This window comes from Phascolarctos cinereus, unplaced genomic scaffold, assembly GCF_003287225.1.
Source record: "Phascolarctos cinereus isolate Bilbo 61053 unplaced genomic scaffold, phaCin_HiC Scaffold_3;HRSCAF=262, whole genome shotgun sequence".
Lineage (NCBI taxonomy): Eukaryota > Metazoa > Chordata > Mammalia > Diprotodontia > Phascolarctidae > Phascolarctos > Phascolarctos cinereus.
In genome coordinates this window covers 137,641,687-137,654,456 of record NW_027555736.1, presented here as the reverse complement: position 1 = coordinate 137,654,456, position 12,770 = coordinate 137,641,687, and the positions used below count along the sequence as shown (strand labels likewise).

Sequence of the window (12,770 nt, the reverse complement as noted above, 5' to 3'; positions counted from 1 at the left end):
AATAAAGAGTTATGAGAAGTCTAGTGAAGGCATAGTAGATGTACAATTTGGAATGACCTTTGGATGATGATTAAGACTTAGTGGCAAGAAAGAAGTAAGGTATATCATGTGGGGAAACAATATGAACACAGTGTAGATTCAAGAATACACCTGAAATATTTAACGGAAGATAAGTAGACCAGTTTGGTTGGAATGGATTATTTGTGCTGGTGAATAGATGGTGGGAGATAATATTTGAAAGGTAATTTGGGACAGCAGGCTATGGAAGGCTCTGCATACCAGGTTAAGGAGTTTGTTTGGAGTGCCTCTCATTTCTGTCCTCTCCAATCCATCTTTAACACAGTTGCCAAAATAATCTCCTTATAGGTACAAACTTGACTGTGTTGCTCTATTGATTGAAAATAAAAATTGGTAATTCCCTATTGGTTCTAAAAACGCAAATACTCTCAGCATTCTCAGTCTTCACAATCTGGCTCCAGCCTACCTTTCCAAACTTTTAAAAAATATTTATTATTTATTCGTTTTAATATTCTCTTCTTTTTAAATTTTGAGTTCCATTAATCTCCCTCTCACCCACCTTCCCACTGAGAAAGGAAACAATTTGATAGCAATTATACATATGAAACCATGCAAAATATATTAGCCATATTATACAACAAAAGCAAAAAAAATTAAAAATGAGCAGCTTAGACTTAAATCTGCACTCAGTGTTCATCAGTTCTATCTCTGGAGCTGGATAGCATTTTTTTTTATCATGGGTCCTTTGGAATTGTCTTGGATCATTGTCTTGATCACAGTTGATCATCGTTACAACATTACTGTTACTGTCCACAGTTATCTCCTGGCTTTTCTTACTTCACTTTGCACCATCAGTTCATATAGATCTTATGTTTGTTTGTTTGTTTCTGAAACCACCCCCCTCATCATTTCCTATAGCACAATAGTACTCCATCACAATCATATACCACAATTTGTTGAGCCATTTCCCAATTAAGAATATCCCCTCAATTTCCAATTCTTTGTTGCCACAAAAAGAACTGCTATAAATATTTTTGTACATATATGTCCTTTTCCTTTTTCTTTGGTCTCTTTTGGGGTACAGACTTAGTAGTGGCATTACTGTATCAAAAGATATGCACAGTTTATCCCTTTAAGCACAATTCCAGATTGTTCTTTAGAATGGTTGGACCAGTTCACTACTCCACCAACAATTCATTAACATACCTATTTTTCCCTCATCCCCTGCAGCATTTGTCATTTCTGATAGGTATAAGGTGGTACCCCAAAGTTGTTTTAATTTATATTTAATCAATAGTGATTTAGAGCATTTTTTCATATGACTATATATAGTTTTAATATCTTCTTCTGAAAACTGCCTATTCATATCCTTTGAGCATTTATCAATGGGGAAATGGCTCCTATTTTTATAATTATGACTCAGTTCCCTATATATTTGAGAAATGAGTCCTTTTGTCAGAAAAACATGCTGTAAAACTTTTTGACATTACTTCATTATGTATGACCTTTTAGCAAAATGAAGTTTCCCTGATTATTGCTTTCAAACCTGTCTAATTTTGCTTTTGCTTTGTCTGAGATCAAGATTACCACCCCTGCCCTCTTCACTTCAGCTGAGGCGCAATAGATTCTGCTCTAGCCTTTCATTTTGATTCTTTGTAGGTCCTTCTGTCCCAAGTGTGTCTCTTGTATACAACATATTGTTGGATTCTGTTTTCCAGTTCATTCTGCTATCTCCTTCTCTTCTATGAGCTAACTTAGCTCATCCCATTCACGTTCACAGATATAATTGATATAATCAATAACCGTGCATTTCTCTCCATCTCATTTTACTCTGTTTATCCTTCTTTCTCTCTTTTTATCCTGTTCCTCCTCAAAAGCCTGTCTTGCTTCTGACAACTGCTTCCCCCAATCCTCCTACCCTCCTATAATCTCTTCCCACATATTTCTTATCCCCTTCCCCTCCTGTCTCCCTATTGGGATAGATTTCAATATCCAACTGAGGTTGTATGTATTCTTCTTTCTTTGAATCAATTCCAATGAGACTGAGGTTCAAGCATTGCCCACCCCGCCCATTTCCCCCTCCATTATAAAAGCTCTTCTTTTATATGAGAAAATTCGCACCATTCTACCTTTCCCTTCCACCTTCTCCCAGTGCATCCCTCTTTCTCACCTCTCCATTTTTTGTTTTGGAGATCATCCTAACATAATCAACTCACCCCATGCCCTCTGTTTATGCTGACTCCTTCTAACTGCCCTAATAATGATAAAGTTCTTAGGAATTACAGGTATCATTCTCCCACATACGGACGTAAACAGTCTAACCTTATTAAGGACCTTTTGATTCTTCTTTAATGTTTACCTTTTTGTGCTTCTCTTGAGTCTCCTGCTTGAATGTCAAATTTTCTATTCAGTTCTGGTCTTTTGGTCAGGAATGCTTGGAAGTCCTCTGTTTCATAAATACATGTTCCCCCCCCGCCCGAACAATTATGCTCAATTTTTTTTCAGGTAGGTTATTCTTGATTGTAATCCTAGCTTCTTTGCCCTCTGGAATATCATATTCCAAGACCTCTGCTTCTTTAATGTGAAAGCTGCTAAATCTTGTGTTATCCTGACTGTGGCTCCATGATATTTGAATTGTTTTTTTCTGGCTGCTTGCAATGTTTTCTCCTACACCTGGAAGCTTTGGCTATCATATTCCTGGGAATTTTCATTTTGGGATCTCTTTCAAGGAGGTGATTGGTAGATTCTTTCAATTTATATTTCACCCTCTAGTTCTAGGATATCAGGGCAATTTTTTGATAATTTCTTGAAAAATGATGCTGAGGCTTTTATTTGATCATGGTTTTCAGGTAGTCCAATAATTCCTTAATTGTCTCTCTGTGGTCTATTTTACTAGTCACTTTTTCCAACAATGTATCTCACATTTTCTCCTTTTTTCATCATTTTGATTTTGTTTTTTTTTGTCTCGAAGTCATTAACTTCCACTTGGCCAATTCTAATTTCCAAGGAATCATTTTCTTCAGTGAGTTTTTCTGCCTCGTTTTCTATTTGGCCCATTCTGCTGTTAAAGGAGTTCTTTTTTTCAGTTAATGTTTGTGCCTGTTTTATCATTAGGCCAATTCTGTTTTTTGAGAGGATATTTTCTTCAGTATTATTTGGTGCAATTTTCTTGCATCAATCTCATTTTTTCCCCTATTTTTCCTCTACCACTCATTTCTTTCTTTAGGTCTCCCAGGAATTCTTGCTGGCCTTGGCTCCAATCAGCATTTTCTGTGAAGCTTTGCTTGGTGTTTGTTTTCACATTGTTGTCTTCTTCTAAGTTTGTATTTTGGTCTTCCTGCCACCATACTAGCTTTTTATGGTCAAGTTCTTTTTTTTGTGGTTTGTTTATTTTCCCAGTCCATAGCTTTACTTTGAACTTTATGTTAAAGGTGAACTTTGTTCATCTCAGGGTGGGGAGGTGCTGTGCCAAGCCTCATATTTGTTTTCATGCTACTGTTTTCAGAGCTAGTTTTGAGGGGTTGGCAAGTTTTCAGTGCTCCCAAGGTGATGCTGTCCTGGGAGAGGTGTGGTCACTGCTTTCCTGGTCTGTGCTCTGGTCTTTACCCAAGAAGGGCCCCTGCCCCCCTGCAGCCTCAAGTATAGTGTCCCTCTTAGCTCTGGAACTGTGACCAAATCCCCTGCTATCATGTAGCTGTAAGTGCTAGTGTTCTTCTTGGCCCTGGAACTGTGACCAGGGCCCCTGCTCCCCTGTAATGGATCATAAACATTCCTCTCTGTCCTGGAACTAGGATTCAAAATTTGCTTATGGGTAATAGAGTTGGCAGTCAGCACCAGCTGCAACTAATGCCAGCAAAGGGTCCTCTGTAATCTCTTTCTGACCAAAACCCTCCTTACCATCTCTGAGCTGAGAGCTTCAGAAGCTGCTGGTGCTACTTTTATAGTACCTTCAAGACCTACTGCTGATGCTCCTGCCATGCTCAGGGCCTGCACCCACTGAAGTGTTACAGATCTCTCCTGTGGACCTCTTAAGTTGTCTTAGGCTGGAAAAATATCTCTTTTGGATCTTTCGTTGGCCCTGGAGGGCATTATTTCAAAGTTGTTTGGACAGGAATATTGGAAGAATTCATTTGTATCCCAGCCTGTACTCCACCATCTTGCCAAACTTTTTTTAAATTAGGCTCTTCTTCAAAAAATCCCAAGCAACCTATTCCTTGAATTCAAGATGCTATCATCTGCTTCTACGTGTTTGCATTGGGCCTCCATTGCCAGGAATGCACTTCTTCCTCATCTTGGCTTTTCCAAATCCACATCTTTCTTCAAGATCCAACTCAAGTATGTCCTTCTCTGTGAACCCTTGGACTCTTCCCCTCTGTTTTCACCTTTCAATGTTTTCTCTCCTCACATTTTCCTGAGGCAGTTGGTTTAGTTACATTCTTTTCCCCATCATTCCCTACCTTATATTTAGATTTAGATAATACACACACACACACACACACACACACACACACACATACATATACTCTACCTTTTAATATACTTACATGTATGCACATAATAGAAACCCTACCTTATATTATGCTGACATGTATCTTCTATGTTTACATTCTTCCTACCCCCAATAGAAAATGTAAGTTCTTCAAAGAAAATTATGTCATTATTGTCTTTGGATCCCTTACCACATTTCTTTGCATATAACAGGCACTTAGTAAGTATCGGTCAATTGAATTAGCATTTCATCTTCAGGCAACAGGAAAAGATTTAAGGTCGTGGCGGAGCAGTCTTTGGAAGGTTAGTTGTCAACACTGAAAAATAGATCGAAGAGGTCAGAGAGAAACTGGGAGTGACAAATCCATTTAGGAGACTTGAGCATGTCTAGGCCTGAAATGATGAGAGCCTAGTCTACAGTAATTACAATGAAAATGGAACATAGATGTGAGAGACATTATTAAGGACAGTAATTTTTGATCCAACATAGAATTTCATTAAAGAAAGCTCTCTTTCCCACAAAACCATCACATCAATGTGAAGCTATAGACATAATGCTTTGTCTTGAGCTCAAGGTGGAAACTACAGGTGACCTTATCCACTTCCCCTTAGGTCTCATGTGGACTAGGGCACAGATTGGATTGGTTGATGGACTTTGCCTCTGATTATTCCAGTTTGCTTTGTATTAAGCATCCTCTGGACATCCTACTGGACATACTACTCAAAGTGAATAGAGCTCTTGTGCCCCTGGTCACTTGGAAGCAAGGGCCAACATGGTGGGGGAAGGGAGAGAGAGAAAGTGAAGTGGTTAGTAAGAGAATGGGAGTTAGGACTTAGTTTCAATTATAATGGAAGGTTTTACATTGAGAAAGATTGGTGCATTGATCACCAGGAAGTACAGCAGGTCCCAGGAAAATCTATATAGAGTAATGCTGCCTCAAGTTCATGACCGTTTTTTATTTTGAATGGTTTGTTTTCTTTTCATGTTGAAATATCAAAGTGACAAATGACCAGGATTGTTAAAGGAGAACCCATGTGACAGATCCAATTAATTTTAAAGGAGTATACAGATAGGCTGTTTTATTTGTACCAGATACACTATCAAGAGTAGAATCAGTGCAGCATAGTAGATAGAACAGTGAGCTTGGAATAAAGGAGCTCACTATTTAAATCATGCCTCTGTTACTTACTGGCAAGTCACTTAACCTCAAGTGCCCAGTTTCCGAGGAATATCTATTGGGTCACAGACAAGTTAGAATTCCCGTGCCTGTGGTTCCCTATGCCAACAAAATCTTGGTTCCTTTATACATCATTTGTGTATGCTAAGGGTCAATCCAAGGCCTGTTTCTCAGAGAACAACTGCTGCCACCTCAACGCTCAAAATTTTCTATGGCCCTGAATATGTACTTAGCCTGGTAGACTGAGACCTTGTTGATTACTATAAAACCTACTCCTAGGGGCAAGCAGATGCCCATGGGAAACAGACACCCCTATCGTTAGGACTCTTGTCATCAGCCATGTTATTCTCTTGATTAAAACTTTGCTCCATTGCTGTTCTCATTGGCTGTACTTGAAAACTTATGAGAGTAAATGTCATTGGTTCAGTGATGTCCAAAGGGGTCTATTGTTATCTCCAATTCCTCCTCATACCTACACAGCACAAATGTTATTTCTAAGCTAAACCCAAGACCTATTTGGTTCCTTGTAGTAAAGCTGAAGTCAGCTGAGAGCTAGTTGCCAATAGATTCATAGAGACTGAGGTGGTGATAGATTTTTGTTGTTGTTTTTTAAGCTAGGCTATCAGCTCGCTTAAAAGGTCACATTTTTCTTCATTAGTCTGTTTACACTAATGGGTTCCATTAGGAGAGCTTAGAAATAATGAAAGAGAATCATTAGCTAATGAGGAGAATTTGGCAATTAATTAACAAAATTGTTTTTATCCCTGCAGAAATAGGAAGGCTGTGTTGGGCATGATCTTAATAGTTTTTGCAGCTCCTTCTTCATTTCCCACTCTCTGCCCCCCTCATCACAAGTATACCTCTGCTCCATAGGCATGTGGGGATTTCATGACCGGGACCTGGTTTTGCGGAAGGCTCTCTACACCATGATGAGGAGTGGAGCCGAAAGGGAAGCATTGAAGCGGAGGTGGAGGTGGCAACAGACCCAGCAGAATAAGGAGGTTTGTACTCACTGACATGTTTTTAAAACCCTGGCCCTAATCTTACCATCCAGTAAGCCATGAGTGACAGCCAATTCATGTCTTCCTGACTGGCAGCAGGGCTGGGTGTAATGGAGCTCAGAATACGGGCCCCAGGGGCTGGTCACATAAGTCAGTGTTCCATCTTTGTGGGTGCCAAGCTAAAATTGCTGCAGTAGAATATTAAAGCTTCAGTTTCAACGCACCGAGGAGAGAACATGTTCAAACACCACAACAGAAATGTCAAGAGCAAGAAGAGCCTCTGGCAAAAGGAGGTAAATTTCAGGGCAGCCCTGCCAGCTGCTCCAGAGTTCTTAGTGGGTAATGGAGAAACTGTTGGGAAGCACATCCCCCAGGAGAGCTGCGTCTCACTGCCATCTTTGACCTTTTTGTTTAGACTAGAAATGATAAATCTCAGCCACTTTTTTTTTACCTCTGTCCAGCTGGAAAGAGCCAAGTGACCAATTGGTTACAGATCTGAAAGGGAACCTTGAATTATTCTGATTCTTCAACTTGGAACCTTGTTGGGCAGTAAATTCTCTGGTCCATAGGAGGTATTTGCATTCCACCAATTATTTCCTCTAAAGCCAGGTACTTTCTCCACTTTCCCCTTGTGTTTTCTACCTGAGCAAGCTTTGGAAGAGTCCCCACACACATGCACTTTTTTTGGGGGGGAGCAGCTCTCAGGTTCTTAGTTTTCCTTCTTCTTGCTTAGTGAATGAGACTATCCCTGAGTAGAGTGCAGGAACCATGACAAATCCTACTGTGTGCGGGCCCTCCCCTGCCAACGTTTTTATAACAGGCTAAGTCAAGGGCAGCTTTGAAGGGGGAAAGATACTCACAAAGGAGTCTGAGGAGTATACAGTACATAGAAACAGCCCTAGGACTATGACAGTGGAAGAGTTTATGGTTTTAGTTGATACCTATGTACCTGGGGTCATACTTAGCACCAGCTGCCAGAGCTACCTCCTCCCTGGATAGAGTCTCCCTGAGTCACTATCTAGAAGTGAGCAGTGTGGAGTGCCCCCTCCCCCCCCCAAAATCAATGGGCTTAGGGTGAATGCACTAAAAACTTCCCTACTTGGAGAGGTCCTTAGGGCATATGCCCTAAAGAGTATTCTATTATCACTAAGGGAATTAGTGTCTTAGTTTTGGATAAGATTTTCGCTTTTTGTTATCTCCCCGAAAAAAAAATTAATTTCCTTAACAAGTATGTATTGAGTACAATGCGGCTTAGTGTAAAGAATTCCAGACTCAGTAATTCTGTTCTCTCAGAAGACCAAGGCCCAAGTCTTAGTTCTGCCCTTTATTCAATGAGTAACTTAAGTGACTTAGCTCTTCTGAAACTGAGAAGTTTCTGATGTTTCTTCCTCTGAAAATATGAATGATAATACTTCCATAGAGTTGTTGGGAGGAAAGCAGAAAACACTGGAAAATGATGTATTTTATGATTACTATCATTATTATCACTGGGTTTTGACTGGGCATGACTTTTTGAGGGCTAGAAAGAATACATCTATGTTTGTATGTATGTATGTGTGTATGTATGTATGCATGTGCCTTAGTTAATACTATCAATAATCACCAAGTTAATAAACTGAGTTTTTTATAGCCCTTCTTAACTTAATGGGTTATTTGTTTAATTTCCCTAATAAGATCTCTTGGCACATCAAAGGAAGGCTTAAAAAATAACAATTAGCCTTATGAATAAAATACTAATAAATACTTTTGCAACCTTCAACTAAAATAATTTACTTTCAGTGAAAAAATCTGACTAAATCAATATTCCATGAAATCTATAAAGAAGGAAGATATGGAAAGGGGTCTTACCTTATGTATTTATAATAACTTATGGACATTAGTCACATTATACATACACTGTAATTATTATTGTTGTTGAGTCATTTTCAGTAGTTTTTTACTCTTTGTCATCTTATTTGGGGTTTTCTTAGCAAAGACACTAGAATGGTTTGCCATTGCCTTCTCCAGCTCATTTTACAGCTGAGGAAATTGAAGCAAACAAGGTTAACTGACTTGCCCAGGGTCACACAGCTAGTAAGTGTCTGAGGCCATATTTGGACTTAAGAAGATAACTCTTCCTGACTCCAGGCCTGCCACTCCATGCATTGTACCACGTGGTGGCCTATACACTATAATTACGGCTGGTGAAATTATAATTTTTGTTGGTTAATGATAATAGCATTTCCTATTCTAAAGGCTAAAAGGCCACACAAAGGTTTCCCTAAAACCAGTCCAAAGATGGATTATTTTTTATTTTGTTTTTCATTCATTCAAGAAACATTTTATAAATATTGTGTCCAAAACATTGTGTGAAGAATAGAGGGAATGGTACAAAAAAGTTGACATGATCCCTGCCATCATGGAATTTATATTCAAATGGAAGAAAATGTAGAAAATGAAATGAAAATATAAGAGGAAGTGTGATTAGAGAATCTCTACTCCTTTAAGAAGGGAGAGAGAGATGAAAAAGCACATTGCCAAATGCTCTCATTTGGGACTTCTTAGTTCATTCACTAGTTTAGAAAAAACAAAATACTGATTCTGTCCAGAAAAGATTTGAAACCAATTCTACAAAGAACTCCCATTTACAAGCAAATTATTTAGAAATTAGAATGCACTACATACATATTAGCTAGTCTTTTTGTTGCTGGTCAGCTTTTAAACCTAGATTGGAAGGATGGGCAGAATTTATCTCACTTGTTATAGTTGTACATATTTTATGGCAAGGCAATATAGCCATTTAAAACCAAATAATTGCCAGGGTTCCCTTCCAAGGTAAGGAGGCTCTTTGCTGTGTTGCCCTGGGTACATTGATTTCCCTCTGTGGGCCTCAGTTTCCCCTTCTGCACAATAGAGAGGGAAAAAAACCTCCTTCCTGCTCCAGAAGAATTATATAAATATAAAGACTGGATGGCTTAGAGAAAAGAATCAAGAAGGACTATAACTTGGGGAAAAGCTGTTTGTTTCCATTCTGAGTTATTCAGTTGTCATGCCAAATGTTCTATTCCTGTTATACAGAGTGATTTCATAGTAGAACCTGGATTTGACTTTTCTAGAATAAGAAACTGCTTATTATTTCAACATAGTCCATCTTGGACCCATTTAAGATTTAATGAGATACCTCAAACTAGAACAACCTGTGAGTTATTATTAGACCATATCCTGCCCTCAAGGCTGCCTAAGGTCAGATTCCTTATTGCTTGAAAACTCTTTGCAGCAAATAGTGTAGATTCAAGATTTTTTTTTTTACAAAATATTTTACCAGCAGCAAAGGAGAAAAATAAAACAGAGACAGCTATAAACATGCAGTCACTACCAAAGACCCTTTTACCTTTACCAGTGCCTGTGTTTCAAAATGGACCAAGATATTCCAAAGGCAATGTTTGTAATTGCTTCCTATAGCAGTTTTACAGGATCATAGATTTGAACTTAAAGGGACCTTAGAAGCCATCAGCTCCAAACCCCTCATTTGACAGATGAAGAAACAGATGGCAAATGCTTTCCTAGGGCCATACAACCCAAAAGTATCAGAGGCAGAATTTGAACCTACATCTTCTGGACTGCAAGCCCAGTGCCCTAGCCATTCTGCTGTACCAGCCTCTATTCCCTTCAGCAAGTGCTAGGGCTGAGGTGGCCACTGCCAATCTGCTTCAATTGCATCTCCTAAAACATACACTTTCCTTTTCCTTAGTCAGGGTTAGTTTATACTGAAGAAGAGTGGGAGCGAGAGTGGAATGAGCTCTTGAAGCTGGCATCCAGTGAACCTCGAACTCATTTCAGCAAAAATGGAGGCACCGGTGGTGGGTAAGTTACACTCTTTCAGTAGCTTATTATTGACATCATTTAGCTGCTAGAATGCATTTTCTAAAGCCAGAGATCTACAGAACAATGCCTACTTGCAATTTGTTCTAGTCTATTTAATTATCTTAATGTCATAGCATTCTATATTCTGCCTGTATGTGTGTATATCTATACGTAGGATTGCATGCATGTGAATTTATGGTTTCCTTGACTACCGCAAAATGTGTCATGACAATACCACTCTCCTAAAGTCACCTAGAATTCCTGGCAATCTACTAAGCCCACATCCAGAGTTAATGCTGGAGCATCAAGTCATGATATAGATGAGGGTCACTGAAGCCCACCTTTTCTCCAGTCCCAACCAAAGTCTAGCTTTGGAGTTGTTGTTGAAACCTAAGGGGAAGCAGATGTTTAGAAGAGCCTTTTGCCCATTCTCAACATGTTTATTTCAAAGACATTGGCATATAGTGCTCATGAATCATCTTTCCCTCTCCTGCTCTTCCTCTGATGTCTGACAAGGAAAAACAATATACAACCAACGGAGAAGGGCAGAAAGAAAATGGGCATGGCCAAGTTGCAGGCCTGGAGGGTGACATGTGAAAGAACATAATGACTTACTGCTCTAGTTTTTCTTAATGGAGTTTCTTCTAGGGGAACTTTTAATACTGGATTCCTTTATTTTATAGAGAGCATTTACTTAATTTTAAGATTAAAGTAAAATAAAACTAAGAACTCAAAAGAATTAAGCCCCAAAACTAGCCATAATAATGTGAAACACAGTAGTAAGGAAGTGATTTAAAAAAAAAAAAGGAAGAAAAAAAAAGAAGGGTCTTTTGGGGATTGGAGAGGGAATACATTCTGGTGCAATTTGAGCATTATATACTGCTTGGAATTATGTACTGTTGGTTCTTGGAGTAGTGTATCCAGAGCCATGTGATATCATCTCCTCGAAGCAGAAACATAACAGCTACTTCTCTAGAGAAGATATGGGTAAAGCATGAAAAGTACACCATTAATCAAGAGCTTTCTGGATTAGCTAGGAATGGCCCAGATGTATGACCCAGATGTATGAATTTTGTCCACAGTGTCTGGCTATGTTAATTCCGAATCAGGATAGTATTCAAAAGGACAAGACACCCTTCTCTTTTCTTTTTTTAAATCATACAGAAACAGAATGTTCTGAGACCTAGGGGGAAAATCATGGCCAACCAATCTGCTTGAGGAAATAGTAACTAATTTGGATCATTTAAAAGGCTGTGAGCCCTCTGGTCTGATTGCTAGGTAGAAGTCTTTTAGATGCCTTTTTTTTAACTAATGAAACCTTATTTCTGTTATTTTTAAAGGTAGTCTTTTCCTTTGTAAATAAATAAGTACCCTAAGAAAAGCATAATCTTAGGCAGAAGGAGGAAAGAATGGTTGCTTGCCAGAAACAAGGCATCTACATACAGTGTGTGGGGTTTAGGGACATAATCATAGTAGTGCAGAATATTGAACATTAATTGTTTTTGTTGTAGTTAGATCATTTTTCAGTTGTGTCTGACTCTTCATGACCCCATTTGGGGTTTTCTTGACAAAGATACTGGAGTGATTTGCCCTTTCCTTCTCCAGCTCATTTTACACATGAGGAAACTGAAGTAAACAGGGTTAAGTGACTAGCTCAGGGTCACACAGCTAGGAAGTATCTGAGGCTGGATTTGAACTCACAAACATGTCTTCCTGACTCCAGGTCCAGCACTCTAATCGCTGTAACACCTTTAGTTGGCTCAGTTCTAATAAACCACAGAAAATGGTTTCCACATGGAGCACAGATTCTTAGTTTGATTTTAAATTCTTCTTAATTGTTAATTCTTTTTTGACCTGCCTGTCAGGCTATGGAAACTTTACCTCTTATGGCAGGTTATAGACCCTTTCTCAGAATGATAGTTTTAAATACACAGAATAAAATACACAAGATTACAAAGGAAACCAATTTAATTGAAATAGTTATCAAAATGTCTTCAAAAACACAAACTCATGGACCCAAAGTTAAGGGTCTGTCAAGGACACCATGGCTTCAGAAGTAAATGTTCCCGACATCAGTTCCTCCCTGGGAAACTATGATTTGAGAGCCCATTACCTAGAAGGATTCCAAACTCAAATTTGAAAGTTGTTTGGTGCAAAGTGGAGAATCAAGTTAATATTAAATTCCTTTTAAAAATATCTAGTTGTAATGGGGTGTTTTCCCCCTTCTACGTATCTGGCTTTG

General features: G+C 38.8%; 1 protein-coding gene across 4 annotated transcripts in view; it reads left to right on the top strand.

Moving 5' to 3' along the window:
• OTUD7A (OTU deubiquitinase 7A) overlaps positions 1–12,770 on the top strand; it is a 412,217-nt gene that overhangs the window by 329,678 nt on the left and 69,769 nt on the right. For all 4 annotated transcript variants that reach the window (XM_020968629.2, XM_020968633.2, XM_020968631.2 and 1 more), the window contains 2 exons: positions 6,558–6,685; positions 10,416–10,528. In XM_020968629.2, coding sequence (XP_020824288.1) covers positions 6,558–6,685; positions 10,416–10,528 — 241 coding nt within the window. The remainder of the gene's footprint in view (positions 1–6,557; positions 6,686–10,415; positions 10,529–12,770) is intronic.